The sequence below is a fragment of the Branchiostoma belcheri genome, unplaced genomic scaffold (assembly GCF_001625305.1).
Source record: "Branchiostoma belcheri isolate BF01 breed outbred unplaced genomic scaffold, Haploidv18h27 scaffold9, whole genome shotgun sequence".
Classification (NCBI taxonomy): domain Eukaryota; kingdom Metazoa; phylum Chordata; class Leptocardii; order Amphioxiformes; family Branchiostomatidae; genus Branchiostoma; species Branchiostoma belcheri.
In genome coordinates, this window is record NW_017804575.1 from 1,137,259 (window position 1) to 1,154,968 (window position 17,710).

A 17,710-nucleotide genomic window follows, 5' to 3' on the forward strand; every position below is an offset into this window, starting at 1 on the left:
GTCCTTCAAGGAACATAGAAACCTTGAACTCCAAGAAAATGGGATTTTAGTGTGCCTGTTTTCAATTAGGCCACAGCAAGTAAATTTTATGGATGACATCCCCCGCAGACTCCAAATCTAATGCGAGCGGGCGAAAAAAAAACAAGGCAGGCCGAAAAAAACAAGGTTCCAACAATTTAAAATTTTGACTCAACCATTGTACAAATGTTTTTGATTCAGTGGGAACATCACAGTCATACACAGCCACCATCACATATCACTGCATCAAAGTAAGAAACAAAACATTAAATAAGAGCCTTTTCTTGTCTCCTCTCTTCATAGTTATCTGCCATCCACCTTCCGGCATGGCAGCAGACATCTTTTCCCCATTTTTGGCATATTGACAACTGTCAGAAGGCAACAAAATTTTTTTTTTCCAAAATCAGGCGAAAAATAATGCGCGCGCTGATGTAATCCATAAAAATTACTTGCTGTGGCCTTACTCCCCCTTTCCACTTGAGGCTGTGACCGACCATTGAGATACACATATAGTGCTACCAGATACATGTATTTGACAGATTGCTCCATGATTTTTCATGAACAAATTAGGAATTATGTAGATTGCTCAATGATTTTTTTATAAATGAATAAGAAATTTTGATCATTTTGTACTGTATGTCTTGTTGTCTTTTATAGTACATTTACAAACTGTATAATTATTTATTGTGCGATATATTCTGATTATTAAAGTAAAACCAAGGATTGCATAAATCCAATTTTGGTATTCAGTGATCAGCGCGTGTGATAGAAAATGGGCCTCACAAACAGAATTCCCAGGCAGTTGTAGCTTTGATACATGTACAAGGAAATTCATAAAATAAAAGGAAGATCATGAAGTCTCGCCTACTCTAGGGCTTGAAATTAAAGGTGGTCCAATGGCCACTGACCACTAAAATTTAGGCTGGGACAACTAAAAAGTAAAAAGACACTTTGGGACATTTTTGGGACAATAGAAAAATACTCCACATCAGAATGTCAGCCCTTCTTTTGTTAATCAGGCACACATCCCGGCTTTTGGATCCGAAAAAGTCCCCCAGAATTTCCTGTCTACTCTGCAATTATACTAGTTTACAGTGCGCCTGGGAGTGAAGATAAAATATAAGCAAAATAAAGTTGACTTCAAGTTGAAGTCATAGAATACTAGTACTTCCCAAATAACAGGTTGGGAACAGTGGTTGGGACAGTTCATCCTCACTTTGAGACAATAGATTGAAATTTATTTTTGGGACAGTAGGAAGAAAAGTTAATTTCGAGGCCTGCTACTTACCCACACACAGAATGTTGAAACAGAAGCCCCCAGACACGGACTTGTTCACCAGCTGATCAGGTAAACTGTCAAACCCCACGTGGCCCTTCAGCTCCAGCGAGCGGGCGTCGGCCCCCTGTCAACACAAAACATCAACATTGACAAACATGAACTAATCACACATACAATAACCTTCACCTCATCAGAAAATAAATTTTATGTTGTAAAATCAATATTCTGCACAAAATGATGTAAAAATAGTCTGATAAAACGACAAATCTTGTTACAATATACTGACTTTACATTGCTGGTATTACAAAAGTGCTGGGACAGGTACAGTCGGTAAAATAATATTAATAATTCCTTTATCATACCTAACCACACATAGATTTTGTGACATTATATAGTAGCAGTTCCAACTCAAGATCCCTGTGACCAGTTGATTTAGGCACATGTCTAAAACTCTTGAAAAATTATTTGCAGAAGTGTCCAACCTAGTGGGTTATATGATCTATTTCACCGTTTGATTTATACAAATTATAAACCAAGACGTGAGTTGTGGAAATAGTAATATAAGGCAAATGGCAAGGTGATCCAAAACAAGTCACCTATTTGGCTGAATATACAAATAAACTACAGTTAGTAGGCAGTTATTATTTGTAGCCTACTGGGGTATTATCATGTTAGAGAGACTAATCTTTTTGCACTAAGAAATAAAAAAAAATAGTTTAAATCAGCTGCTATGATTGACCTTCACCATAAAACACCACGCTTGATGCTAAATCCCACCACCAAGCTGTTTCATTAGTTTGGTCTAAAACTACAAAGCCGATTGGTTAATATCCAGAAGGACGTGACTCAGACACCCATACTGGCCAATCGGGTGGTCTGATCTAACCTGCTCGGCATCCAAAATGTCAAAGTCGTCCATATCAAACTGACGACCACCATCTGCACCTGGGCTCTGAAAAAAACAGTCATGTGTTACAGATCACCTGTTGTTGACTTCTAGAAGGCATTCACTACCTGTACTAGGGTCACGTGATTCAAACCCACCCCGTCTAGTAGAAAAAGTATCAAAATCTAAGGCCACGACTTTTGTCAACATTTCCAACTTTGCAGGTCAATACAGGCGTCATTTCTCTTTCCAGTTTCTCACAAAACATTTCAATGTTGTTGATTTCTAAAAGGCATTCACTACCTGTGCTAGGGTCACGTGATTCATACCCACCCCGTCTAGCAGAAAAACTATCAAAATCTAAGGCCACGACTTTTGTCAACATTTCCAACTTCGCAGATCAATACAGGCGTCATTTCTCTTTCCAGTTTCTCACAAAACAATTTCAATTGTAATTTCCGCTATGGATGCAGATATAGTGTAATGCGAGACAACCAAATTTTCAAACACTACAAACTCAAGGTATGTTTACAAAATGTCCTTATTGACTTTCGCGATACCATGCCTATCAGAGCACTGTTGTGGCTATGTCTAACGAATAGGGCCACCAACTAAAGTGTTTAATGGATAGAGACTTATGGAAATGGTCCTAGCAGGCACTGACCACCTTTTCAACAGCAAGCCATTGTGTCAGTGTGTTAGAGGACCTATTTCCCAAACACACAACAAATGAATGAAAGACCTTTATTGTACGTTTGTGCTCTAACAAGCTAAGTACAGGTCATGAATAAACGGAAAAAGAATACAGTTATGACACTTACATACTATACATACTAATGTGATCTACTATATACATGTACATGTTCTCCTTGTTTCTTGACGCAGTTAAAGATGTACGAACATATTGAGCTAATGATACATGGTTTGTCAAGTTTCATGAGGAATATGAATTTTTCTATTCTGTCTAAAAGCTTGGGAACTAATCTATTACATCAGTATAGATCTAGAGGGAATCCCTCTCATTTCTATATAATGTGAAGTCAACTACAAAATGGCATTCATCTTCAATATTAAATCTTCTAGATTAAAGAACCTTCAGGATGCTTCCCGAAAGAAAATTGTTAAACTTATCAAAGAGAATCTTAGATGACAGTCAATGGCTACTCAATGATTCTTTGTTGTCAACGCATCAAAATTAATCAAACGAAAAGGGGCTTTTGTGGAAGGATGAGGCATCTAGACACAACTCAACATAATTTTATTTTTGACAGTGTTGCTCAGTACAAAGCCACGTGACCATTTTTAGGAACTGAGCCAGGTTAAAGTTAAATGCTATTATTATGCTGGACAAATACATGTATGACAATTCTACAGTGCTTGTTACCTTTTCCACAATGTCTAGGCATAATTCTTATAAATGCTAGTTAAATCAATTAACCAATACTCCCCCTGATCTACAGTGGGTCAACTGTCAAGTACAGTATGGTAAAATGTAACAGGCAAACTGACACCACAAAGAATGGGTGGTTAGGCCATACCAATTTAATTTGTTGGTTCTCGGATTAGCCTCTTTATTTTTTTCTGATTTGCAAAAAAAAAAAAAAAAAAATTCTGAATCAACTAAAAAATGCTCATAAAAAAAGTCATATTTTGTCCCCAACAGTTGAGGAAAGTCATTTTCTTCCTAGTTGTTACAGTTTTTCCATCTATCATTGCAGTGGTTTGATTAAACGTTAAAAATTCATTGTTTAAATATTAACCCAGCCTTTTGTGTTGACTCTTATCATTACATTTGGGGCCATAATAGGATGCCTAACCCTGTTTTTATTTTTTTTTCGCCCTGTCGCTTCATATTTTTTCTAGAAAAATCCGAGAACCAAGAAATTACATTGGTGTGGCCTTAACTTAACAAAGCGTGCCAGACGGAATCACTCCAATGAGGGGGTTTCTTTCTCTACTGTGCCGCCCTGTCAAACTGGGAGGGAATGATTAACTGGTGGGATTAACTTAAAGACAGCTACCAGGGACTTGAGTTTGGATCCCCCAGACCGACCTAATCCCCCTTGATGAGAAGCATCTTCCAAACGTGGATTCCACAAAAAGAATATATATAAAGCTGCTAAATCAAAAACGTATGAAAAAAAATTCTCCTTTGTTCCATCAGAATGAACACAGTTTGGAGAAAATATGGTCAAGAATGCAGAGACGTCAGCGTCGGTGACTAAGATGAACGCAGCCGTAAACCAACTTAACGCTACCCTGTCTCCAGAGCGTAAACCTTGTCCTTCACGTGCTAGAAAGTTGCGGCTAAGTAAATATCGCCTAGATCCCTCTCTCCTAAATCCTAACACTTGTAGCTGCTTGTAACGTTCTAATCAGGGATTAGCGGCGGACGATAGGGCTTAGCGTGCGTGTTTAAAGTCAGCGTGAAACGTGACATCGCGCAATAAATCACGTACGCCAAGTACGCAGTAACGAAGTGACCACGCCTGATACAAGTGACAGTAAAATGACTGATAAAACAATGACAGACTGCACAGATATAAGGAATGTTCGATCAGCACGTCCGCTACACCAAACTTCCCACTTCGAGCTACAAATTTTCTCGTACGCCAAGTTTGTATGACAGTACCAAAACAACAGGATAATCCCCCATCAACAAGGCCCGACAGGGAAGGAAAATGAAGTGGACATTACCAGTGACAGGAGGTGCGTCATGTCGATCTGGGAGAGCACTTGCCACCTCTGGCCGTAGACAGGCATACTACACAGTCAAGGGGACCGACTGACACCCTGCTGACTGCTTAGATGGGGGTGACCCTAAGCCACTGACACTGGCGGTAAATTAGGGGGAGATAAAGGCTTTTATGTGGACAGGAGGGGGGAGAAAATGGGCAAGGTACACATGTAGGGGGCGGGAGGGGGGTCAAAGGGGGCGGGGATTCTTTACTGGAGAACTCCAACTAGTACAAGGGATGTCTGAACCAGAAGAATAATATAAATTATAATGCAGAAAAGTTCAATTGTGGTTGAAAATTTTTGGGGAATGAAATATGGCAATAATGTCAAATAAAGAATGCTATCCTCCATTTTGATACACCCAAATATTAGGGAACACCGATTGGATTTTATGGTTCTCAGATTTACATGCATCATTTTTTTTCTGATTTACAAAAGAAACAACATGTGTACAAGTACCATTTAGGTTCTAAAACTAAAAGTCCTTGTCTTTAAGGTACAGTAGGTTGTTAACAGCTTTTTCATTTATCAATGCAGTGATTTAATTAAAAGTTCAAAATTCTTTGGTTGAAATATAATATATAATTATAAACCAGCCTACAAAGCAGTGTGTTGAATTTGTGACTCCGATAATGGTATCATTTTGGACTTTTTTTTGGCCTGCTGCACTGCTTTCCAGTAAAAATCCCCAAACCAAGAAATTTACTTGGTGTGGCCTAAAGGTATGTTTTAGCTCATATGTCTAGCGGAAGGAGTACTTCAAATTCTCTTTACAAATAAATATGGAGGATAAACAGGAAGCTTTGAAAGGGTCCAAATTTGTCCTTCAAAAAAGGTTTTGATACACATGAGTGGATAGTGAGGTCAGTAGAAATGGAAGTATAAGTATAGACAGCTGAAAGGGGTCTAGCCAAACCTTGGAGAGTATAAAATTCAAAAACACATTGGCATAAGAAAATAAATACCAGTACTCTTATCTTATCTTTTTCTGATGAGTTCTAACTTGGAGATACAGAGGCTGAATTAAATCATCATCTCGTTTGTAGATTTTTGAAAATTTATGGAAAAATGGGAGAAGTAAGCAAAAACATTTTTTTGGTATATTGCTTCTTGTAGGTACTTGTAATATTATGTTCTACCCTAGGGTATTTTCCAGACTCAGATCTGCTGACACAAAACTAAGAGAAGTTTCAGTGGACTTATGTATCATGCACCCCAGAGATCTCAAGATTGATGTTTTCTAGGGAAAAATCTGCACTCAGTTCTTGATAAAGGTAGATACCTAAAATACCTAACATTTCTAGCCCTAAGTTGTGATGTTGCAAGTGTTGTCTGCAAAAACAAATCTGCAGATGCGAGACAAGCAAGTCATAGTCATATGTTAATTTACTTGCAAAACCAGGGAAAGACACAACAGTGTTTGGCCGACTTTAGACTGACAACGGTTGAATAGTCGTACGAATGTTTATCGTCAAGATGTTGCCGGCAACGGTATTTTACCACCGTCTAAAGACGATCAAAATAGTCGTACGACAGTAATCCTCGAATCGTCGTCACTACCACCTCAGAGGCTCAGACCCTATCGTGCGTTCCTTCAGCGGGGGGTCCGAGACGGATTTTCCTCCGTATAAAGTGAACCCGTCGCCGGCGAAGGAAGTAGGATGTCATAGATCATATGCAAATGAGCCTGCAAGCGTTAACATTATTTTCTGTCCAAAAACATCGCCTATAGTACGCTTTCTGGTCATGTGTGCCGTCGCCCACAACGATTATCGTGCGACCATGTACTGTCGTCAGTCTAAAGTCGGCCTTTGAATCTCTGCCATGTGCGGCAGGGCTGTTTGCCTACATCTGTGCATACTGCGTACCAGCATGTGCGTGTCTAGATAAGCCAGCTTCAAGTCCAGGAAGTGCTGAAACAAGCCAGACTACCACACATAAATCTTCAAAACTCCTATAGTATAACTCAACTTCTCTGAGTCTGACATCAAAGGGAAAAGATTGAACCAATGGGAGCATTTTCACCTGTAGTGACAGTGTTCTCACTATGCTGTGATTTGGACCCCCTATGATGTGATTTGGACCAGCATAGGGGTGTTTTTTTGAGGGGAAAACCATCATAAATCTTGCAAAAAAAAAATGAAACTATAACTTAAGGATGAACCTATAGAAAAGGGAAGACCTTAGCTTCACAAAATCTGTCCTTCAATAAGTGAGAAATAGTGGGGTTTACGAGTTTCAAATTTTTTTTTTAAATACCAGACCCCGCTGCTGTGGTCAAGTTTTGGGGACTCAATGCACGACTTGCACCACAAAAGTTGTCTTTCTGTACCTGACCCCTATGCTATGAAAAAAATCCTGGTGAGAACCCTAAGTGACAATGTAACACAAGAATGAAATCACGTCAACGCACCATGCCTTGGCCAGGAATGTCGAGTTTAACAGTCGTCTACCAGATATGGGATAACCGGATTTCTGCATCGAATCTGGCAGCGTCTAATGATTTCAGGATTCTCACAAGGTTAATCCAAGGTGAAAACTAAAGACTCTCAAGATAAGAAGTACTGTCTCAAGAGTCAAACTTACCATTAATTACTGGTAAGAAGACCCAGGTAGCTACAGTGCAAGGACACAGATAATTGGAGGGGTGGGGACTGACATTACAGGGCTTTTTCTCTTGAGATGGCCATATGGTTGAGTGAAGACTTGGGTAGAAATATCATCAGATATACAAGTATATCAGGCAGCTTGTTCCAGGTATTAATTTCCCAGATTCAGAAGATGGCATGTAAAAACAGGTTGCAAGCAACCTTCATGTACTTTGTTGGACTTAAGGACTTAAAAATGAGATCAGACAACTGAGTAATGAAAACGTATTGGTATCACTTTCCAACATGTTCTCATGTTTTTTAGCAATAAAAAAGTGATATAAACTGCCTGTGTCATGTGTAGAGAAGTTAAACATTGTACTTCCTTGTTCAGTTAAATATACAGGCACTTGTACTATGTATATTATACAGTATCTACAATCAAAATACAGGCATGATGTTGAAAATACCAGTGTCCAGAGTTGAATTTCACTTCAGTTTTACATTGTTAAACTGTACATGTAACATCTGTGTTATATGTGTCCATAATATCACCAGGGTCCATAATATCGCCACCTTGAGAAAAAGTGTGTTTAAAGATATTTTTACTGCAACATACTTTTGGTATGCACTCCTGCACACCTCAAATGTACATCTTGAGAAAAAGTGTGCTTAAAGATATTTTTACTGCAACATACTTTTGGTATGCACTCCTGCACACCTCAAATGTACATACATGTTGCAGTAAAAATATCTTTAGCACACTATTTCTCAAGGTGGCGATATTATGGACCCTGGTGATATTATGGACACGGATGTTACTTAACACGGTCAAAAAAAAATCCTGACTGACTGCCCCTAATTTTTTCAGGACTGAAACAAAGTATTAATTTTCCTAGGCCTAACATTCATCTTTTGAAAAAAAAATGTGAACATTTCCCAGATGATCACCTCCATGCTCCCTTCCTTGGGGGCCGAACCACTGAAATTTACTTTGGGGGCTGTGTTGAATTTTCACTAATCCCCCCTGAAAGCGATACCACAAGCCTTATAATCCAGGAGGAAAGTCACTGGCAGGACCTTTAACCTTGCCCCAAAACTGGAGACAGGGTGCCAAAACACCTACCATATTTATATTTAACAGTAGGCTTATTGGCCTGGCATTGGACTGTCTTATTTCTTGGAGGGAAATTGTATCTGTCCAAAACAACACGTTACAATCAAATTCTCATAAATTTTTTTGCTTTGCAAACTTGAAGCATTGTTAACACATGAGATTCTTTCAAGTCAGGATTACAATAAAAGGAATACAAAATGGATTGTACCTCCCCTTAAACTGATGACGTTTGGTATGTTCCAACTATTCTAGTGGTGCAAGAATAAAGTCTTTGTGGTTCAGTGGTGAACACAGATGTACCACAACTAACATCTTATTCTTACAAACTGTGTTTCAACTTTCAACATATGTTTGTTCCTAGTTATATACATGTATTGTCCAACCCTTCTCTACATGTATATACGTAGTGTGCCGCTGGAAAAGAAAGTTAGCGATGTCGTTTTGAGGGAAATTTTTATTCTGGTTAAAATCCAACCAACTACAAGTGTGTCAGCTGCTGCAAGGTATGCTATTGATTGAAACCAGCCTTATGTAACAAAGGGATTGTCTGGGATTTTTTCACTGAGAGAGATGGAAAACAAAACCAGTCTGGAACCACAGTAAGAGATGGATGAAGATATTTTGGTAAGTTCTATATTTCTTAGTTTTTTTTTACAATCTTTTAGCCATTCTGACATCACTGTTTCAACTGTAAATTGTCTACCTTGTCGATATGGGTAATTGGATATATATTGGGCCATTTAAGTGCTTCTTTCCATCCAAGGCTTAAAACAAAAGGTGTTTGGCCTTCTGAAAAAGCTTCATTTGTCAATTGGTACAGGAGGTGCATGCATGTAGCTGCCCATTAAGAGCCATACATGAATTATTTGAAAAAAGTGAAAAGTATGGTAGTAGCATAGTAGGGCAGCTTAACTTTCATCTTCAACTCATTTTTGTTGTTATTTATTCCTACAGTACGTAGAATATCATACCATGTGCAAAACTGCCATTTTGAGTGCTTAATCCACTGAAATGGTGCTCCTGGTACAATGTGGTACAGTCAACAGTTCACTGGCATTAGGAAAGTCTCTGCCTTGGAGCAGGTTTAAACTCCCCCTATGGAAGTATAATGGAACTGCAGTTTCCAACATCACCAATGTCCATGGCTCCTGGCTGTCCATGGCCTTTTGTGTACATCATGTGCTTGCTTACTAATGAGTTTGAAAACTATGTATAGATGCTAAACATGTTATCTACTGTACTTGCATTTGAGATACTAGTACCAGGTAGCATCTTATAATTACCTGTACATTATAATTTGTACCAAAACACCTTCCTGCATCAGCGTGCAAAATACCTGGTTGCCCAGTTGTCCCGGGAAACCAAATTTTACTTGGGGCAACCTATTTTTGAACCTAGGTAGCCCAGTGTGCTACCTGAATTTTAAGAATGCCCCCCCCCCCAAAAAAAAATCATGCCCACTTGGCTTGTACCACAGTATCCGGCAGAAGCTTTTTAATTTTAGGCAAATGGCTATTACTTGTATCAGATAACTAAAAGCTGTTAACATTACTTAATTTGAGGAAAGTAGTAACTTATAGGTGGGGCAACCTAAAATTCTGATGGGCAACCTAATTTTTGCCGTAGGTTACCCACTGGGCTACCTGGTTCAAAAAAGGATTTTGTACACTGTGCATGTATAGCCTAGGGCTGTTACAAATGACTGTCCTCCTAGCACTAGTGTTATCTTGGGATATCCAGGTGAGAAAAGGACATAAATCAATCAATTATAATTGTACTCAAACCTGTTCGACAACTATATAGGAAACTGGTAGCAATCACTGTTTAGTCATCTTTATCAACAAGTAGCCTATAGTTGATGCTTTTCTTAGATACATGGTTTCATAACTTATTGCAGTTGCAGATCAAAATATACTAAAACAGTTGATTTCCTAGGCTTAGCCATATTTTGTTTCTGGATTAAGTTCTATCTTAGTATGAAAGATTTAAAACTGATACAGCCAAAAATGGTCACCAACAAATAGGACAATAATCAAATTTCAAAACTGTTTTGCAGCACAGTACAATATGAAGACATCACAGTTTCGGTGGGTGTGGTGAAAAACAATACATGAAAGTTGAAACAAGTGTTGAATTTGAGCAGCCTAGCTAGGATAACTTGTTCATTCAGGCAACTTGCTTTCATTGTAAACTGCCAAGCCACTGAGAATCCTTTTCCAAAGAAACTGGATAAAGAAGAAATCCTTGTCAAAATAGTGGGTCTAAATTGGAAAATGGTGTTTTCTGAGCGGGCCCTCAAGAAGATACTTAGACCACACTAATTTAATTTGTTGCTTCTCGGATCGCCCTGTCCATTTTTTTCTGATTTGCAAAAAAAAATTTGGGGGTTCTAAAGTAACTGCAAAATGCTCAATGAAAGACATATTTTGGCCCCAACAGTTCAAAAAAGTCCTTTTCTTCCTAGTTCTTAAACTTTTTTCAATGTAACAATGCAATTTTGTTTCATTAAAAGTTCAAAGTCTATTGTTTTAGTTATAAACCAGCCTGGTATGTTCACTTAATGGCTCATATTGCAACATTTCCGGCTATCATTGGGTGCCTTGGCCTGTTTTTTTTTTTTTATTTCACCCTGTCGCTTCATATTTTTTCTGAAAAAATCTGAGAAACAACAAATTAAATTGGTGTGGACTTACAACCACACCCAAAATATCTACATTCCACGCAAACCATGTTCTTCTTGGAAAGTGCTATATAAACTACACAAATAAACAGACTCAAGTAAACAAAGGCGAACAGAGGCAACACAGGATCAACACGATATACAAATTACTACAACATTATTAACCTGGATATTGTAACTACACCTCCAAATCTACAGATGCATGATTGAATATGATTATGAAATCAATATCAAGACATTAGTATTCTGGAGAAAATGTGGTGCGTACACCAGAGATCGGTGTGACATGAAACAGACAGATCTTTGCAAACAGTTTCTGCTCTAATTAGATAAGACCACATGATGGGACATTCCTGTGCATAAACACTGTGATTACATGTAACATGGGATGGGGCTTGTGCAGGATGGACAGGGCTTGAAATAGTGTTATTATACTGGGTGCATATGCATTATTGCACACCCAAAATGAATTTCGAGCCCTGGAATGGGCATATCAGGATAAGGCCAAGCCATTATACCAGAAGTATAACAAGAAACAGTCATGCCTTCAAATATCAGAGTTATCAACCAAGAATTGAGGTGTTCAAAAACTCGTATTTCCCCAACTGTCGTAGACTGGAACTCGTTGCCACCAAGCACAGTAGGGGCATCATCACTAGAAAGCTTTAAACAACTCCTGCAATTAAATGTGCAAAGATTGAGTGTAACAAGTCGTTCGGAGTGATATAGCTAGCTGCCGCTGCGCCGTGTGCCTGCGAAGCTGGTGTGTTACGCCAAAGGGAGGTTATACCGGCATCACTGATACAGAATGAGATACAGAAGTAAGATACCGTAATTGAAATCATCAAGACTTGAAATTTCTTGAGAAAAAAAATAAAAAGGTTAGAAAAATACATCATTGCTGAGACTTACCCATGAAGAACATGTATCAGAACCAATTTAAAAATTCCATCAAAATTACTATCATCATGGACTTCTAAAATTGTTCTAAATATTCTAGATCTTAGATCTCATAAACATTATTCATTCATTGTGTGCAGTATTGTTAAATCAAGGTAACTACTGTTCTCATAAAATAAAATAATAATAGACTTACAACAGCAATTTATACTTTCATTACCAAAATTCCAATGCATACAGAATTGCAGATCATGTAAGGAATAAGATTGGCTATGGTAGTATTCCAATAAATTATGAAAGCAATATGATACTACATGTAATAAAACTGTGTTATAATAAAGCACAATCTTCTGGGGAAAAATTCTATTACGCTATATAATTTACAGGCATATACGTAAAGTGTTAAAGTAGAAGAGAACTACCTTATACTCATTTATGCTACATTTACCATACTTCAATTTCAAACTCACAGGCCCGTGACAATATGATAACTGAGTTTAAACACTTCAACCAATCCCATAGCCCAGTTACTTGAACAAGATTGATAGCATACTTCAAGTTCCTTTTATCATTACAGTCATTCTGAACCAACCATTTACCACGGTCTAGATACCTCAGACGGCGATGTGAATTCTGATCAGGGAAGGGGTTCAAAAGGTTGAAGACAATGGATGTCACTGTTCCCAAGTGTACTAGTATACAGCAATATGCAAGGTAACGTGGAGCATCTGTGACAAAACAAGACCTTGGGCCTCAACTTCAATGGTTGTGTCTGTATTTATAATGTGTACATCTGTATCTGTATCAGTATAGCCGGTATAACCGCCCTTTGCCATAACACACCAGCTTCGCAGGCAGGCGGCGCAGCGGCAGCTAGCTTATAATATCACACCGAACAAGTTGTTACACTCATTTCTTTGCACATTTAATTGCAGGAGTTGCTTTCTAGTGATGATGCCCCAACTGTGCTTGTTGGCAACGAGTTCCAGTCTACAATAGTTCTGGAGAAGTTTTTGAACACCTCAATTCTTGGTTGATAACTCTGATAGTGATATTGATAGAAGCTCCTTGTTTGAAGGCATGACTGTTTCTTGTTCTTTCCTGGACTGGTATCAGATACATGTACTTAGGTGTTGGTACGACCACCAGTTTATTAGTCACGAACTTACCTAGATCATTATTCAACAATATATACTTTTGAGCCAACAATTTTAGGCAGGTAGACATGTGATATTATTATACCTAAGGCAGAGCCATCATTTAAGAAAAAATGAGCAATTGCAAAATCACAAAATGTGGGTACAAAATGAAATTCATACATTAGGATTGGGGAAATTTGTAATCTGCTGTACCATCTGAAATGTGAGAGGACTGCAACCACAGACATATGGTGATAATAGGCTTAAAAGAGATTATAGAAACATGATATGACACAAATAGATTAAACAAGTATCCAAAATATCACAGTTCATACTTTGTACAGAATACAGATAGAACATCATTAAAATACTAAGAAATTTCCAAAAAGATCAGGGTTCTAGTGCTACAGCTTGGACTTCATGTACATAAGTCTGGCCACACCAATTTAATTTCTTGGTTAACGGATTCGCCCGCTTCATTTTTTTTCTGATTTGCCAAAAAAAATAAAAATTCAGAATCAACTGCAAAATGCTCATAATTTGCCCTGAACAGTTGAAAACAGTCCTTTTCTTCCTAGTTGTTGCAGTTATTCCATCTTTCAATGTAGTGGTATCATTAAAAGTTCAAAATTCATTGTTTAAATTTTGAACCAGCCTGGTGTGTTGACTTCATGGCTCCTATCATACTATTTTGGGCCATAATAGGATGCCTAGGCCTGTTTTTTTTTCCGCCTGCCCGCTCCATTATTTTTTTTTAGAAAAATCTGTTAACCAAGAAATTGAATTGGTATGGCCTAAGGAGAAAATGAAGATGTCATGCTAAGCCAAGCCCTGCTGCCCTGATAATTCCAACCTAAATGTTTATCCCACATGAGGTGAGCTAGGCCTCCCAGGCTGTCCCTGATGTTTCAGATATTCAGTGCTTCAGACAGACTTAACTTCTGCTGTCTGATAGTTACAAAGAGTTAATGTCCAATCTCTTTGTCTTCTTTTCTCTGTTATCAACAGTCAATGATGGAGTCTGAGACATATTTTTACGGCTTTGCTAATATGACCAATGGCCAATGATTTATGGATTAATCTTGTCTAAGATAACTACATCTGTATCTCAATAAATGTACTGCAAAACTGCTAGAAGCTTTCTCATACTAGTCAAATAGTCTTGTAACTACATTGTAGCTGGGCAACTCTGGCTGTCTTTTGTATAAAATAAAATAAAAAAAAAAGCTTTCTCATTGAAAAGTATATACAGATACATGAAGCTGAATACCAGTACCAGTTTTTTCACTTTACCTTCTAAAAGTTTTTAATATTGATACGTCATGATATTTCATACATGGTGACAAGTGTACAATCTTTTTGTTGAAACGGAAGAGCCTACTCATGCATAATTCAATAATTGAGTTGTACCCAAAAGTAATTAAATAAAGTCAGTCAAATCAGTGGCTTCGGTTTGACTGCAGCCTTGTGGGTAAAACGATATCGATCTGGACTCATCGGGTTACAAAAAGGTCTGCATGGCTTCAAATATAAAATATAGAAACACTTTTACAAATGGTAGAAAAAAAATTTCCCTTAGAAACTTCACCTAGAAAAGAAAAATGACTAAATGTACCAAACAATGACTATGTTCAATAAGCACCTCTAGTGGACTGCTTGTATGTACCTAACGGATACAGATTACAATCTCCATAAATACAGTCGTTAAGAGTCAATAATGAGTTATACTCTATTACTTTTTATTACATGTACATTGATCTCAGCGCTATCATGCATAACCAAAGGTTTTAAAAATAGCACGGCGTATACTTGTAGATGCACCTGTACTGTGGTGTCACGTAAATTCAGTTTCTGATTCTATTCAGGAGCACCGAATTTTGAATAACAAATGTCACAGTAATTACACACATATTTTTTTAGGAAAATCATAATACAATGGCAATGTAAAGCACCTCTAGTTGGGAGTGTGTGTGTTCCTCTAACATGTCCAATTTACAAGCAAAGGTCAATTTCATCACCCTAATTAAGTGGTCTAAAAGGCGAAAACTAATTATCCTAGACAAACATTAAGAATAATTTATTCATCTTTCAGTAATTTGAATTAATCTATTGTCATTGTTTGGATCTGCTAAAATTATAGCTAGCACATGGCTGTAATAGTGTAAGGTAACAGTTAGAAACTCAGGTTACTTGTTTTGTATTCCTCTAACCACAGGGTTCCAGTATTTCTGAAGTGACAAGGCCACGGTTCAGGAGAACAAACAGTTCAACACAATGGGGACATTGTTAGGCGGACAAGTTGTTTTTCATTGCACATTCAGTTCTACATACAGTGTGCTCCTTGTATGGGTACAATTTTCTAACTCTATATGAGTCTATCTGAAGTTGAAAAGTAGGCAGTCAAGGGAAATCTGTGAGAAGACTTTTACTGAGTATTTTTTACTTATTGCCTGTAACCTGCGTGAGCAAGTTAAACATAAAGGTGTTTCGTGTGTTGTGTTCTTTTCAGGCTGTTAACTGCTGTTTGGTAATGCAGATACATGTAATACCTAGGCAGTGTTAGAAATACCCATCTGCAGTCTGCATTTTGCAGAGACATTTTCAATATTGCAGAAGGAAAAAATCAGGCTAGGGGTATTACTGACTCTATAACATACACATAATTTTGCATGTATTTTTCAAACTCCATGTTGCCAACATGTAATTTTTGCCAACATGTTTGCCAATATGTAATTTTGTACATGCCATGGGTTTAGATCCCGACTTTTAAGTGTGTATAATTTACATAAAGTATTTCCGACTAGCAGAACAAAATTTTGACATTCTGCAATATTGCAATGCCCAAAAAATAGTATTTCTACCACTGCTAGGACATAACTCGTAAGAAAACACCAAATGACCAAAGGTTCTGTCCATTTTGTCCAAACATGATTGAAAATGAGCACCGCTTCATAATGGATTGTACACTATACAATAAGCGCCTATTGCTCTTTACTTTTCTTTCCGCTTGTTCAATTGATTTCAATACATTAGATCCTATAGATAAATTCAACTACATTCTCAGGGGAGATAACCAATACAGTGTTCAAATAGGAAAATACATTAAGAATGTTTTGATCAAATGTTAGAGAATAGTTAAACCTTTATTGTTACTGCATACATATACTCTGTATGTGTAAGATGACGTTATCCACACATGTATTTAGCTTTGTTAGACCTTTAGTTGTAGAAGACCATACAAAAGTCACTGTACTTTTTTGTTGTGTCAATAAAGAATCTTAATCTTATAAAACTGGCTGTTGACACCTTAGTACAAATGAGTGAACAGTGAACAGCCAGAGGCGGGGTGAGGACGGCACATGCACACAAAACAACCCTGTGCCAGAACAAAGCATGTGTACCCGTCCAGTCAATGATTATTAATGAGAACTACTAGCCAGCCCGCTGTGCCAACTTTTTTTATGGTACAACATGTTTTGATGCCAGGTCTTTTTCAGTTGGCAGGGGAAAGGTACTGACATAATGAGAAAAAAAATTTGATCAGAATGCAGAACTGAAAATGCGTGGTAAATGACTTGTGTTTAATTGAGGGGCACATGTGCACACCTATGTACTGACTCATCATGTAATATATGTGTGTGCCGCAGAAAATTTTAAAACATGAAAACACTCTATGCTATCATAATTATGAAGACTAAAACAAAACTTATGCAAGGATCATCTGTGGAGAAATAGTTCATACACAACTTTTTGCTGAGTTGGAGGAATCAGGATATGGCCTTGATGTAGAACTAGTGACCAATTTGCAAATACCCCCCTCCCCACAGAGCTTTCAGACGATACCCAGGCTGCATAAATACAGACTGTACCATACGTAAAAATACAACGTTTCCTTCAAATGTGACCTCCTGTGCTTCTTCTCACAACATCGTCCGTTACAGGGATTTTGTGATCTGCCCTTTCCCCCGGAAAATAAGCCGTTAGGAGAGGTTGAATCCGGGGTGCGCGGGATACGATAAAATTGTCGTGCTCCCAACTTGTTCGTTCGCCCCTCCCAAAATTTTGACAACTGAAAACCCCTATTCATAGAGGCCTACGCGCTGAATATAAGCACGGGAGGGATACATAACGGCACCGTTCGCACAATCAAATGTTTGAGCTTCCTTACCAGTGTCCGCTCGACTTCTGCAGCCATTTTCATGTCGAGTTTTGGGGCCGAAATCACCGGTTCTTCCAGTTTCCCCTTCATCAACAGTCACTGCAAAATGGCGGTTGTTCCAAGCTAAACCGGAAATGGAACACTCCAAATTTTACCGGGGGAGTTTAGAAACCATCCCTAAACTTTCTTCTCCATAGTTAAATTG

The 17,710-nt window shown here is 38.0% G+C and overlaps 1 protein-coding gene across 6 annotated transcripts in view; it reads right to left on the reverse strand.

The window, feature by feature from the left end:
• Positions 1-17,639, reverse strand: part of LOC109487875 (septin-11-like) — a 36,035-nt gene extending 18,396 nt beyond the window's left edge. For 4 of the 6 annotated variants that reach the window (XM_019791979.1, XM_019791978.1, XM_019791976.1 and 1 more), the window contains exons 1-3: positions 17,515-17,621; positions 2,184-2,249; positions 1,307-1,421 (exon numbers count right to left, since the gene is read on the reverse strand). In XM_019791979.1, the coding sequence (XP_019647538.1) occupies positions 1,307-1,421; positions 2,184-2,249; positions 17,515-17,595 (262 nt within the window). In that variant the 5' untranslated portion in view covers positions 17,596-17,621. Of the gene's footprint in view, positions 1-1,306; positions 1,422-2,183; positions 2,250-17,514 lie in introns of all 6 variants that reach the window. The other 2 variants (XM_019791975.1, XM_019791981.1) reach the window with 2 other exon arrangements.
• Positions 17,640-17,710: the final 71 nt, after the last annotated feature.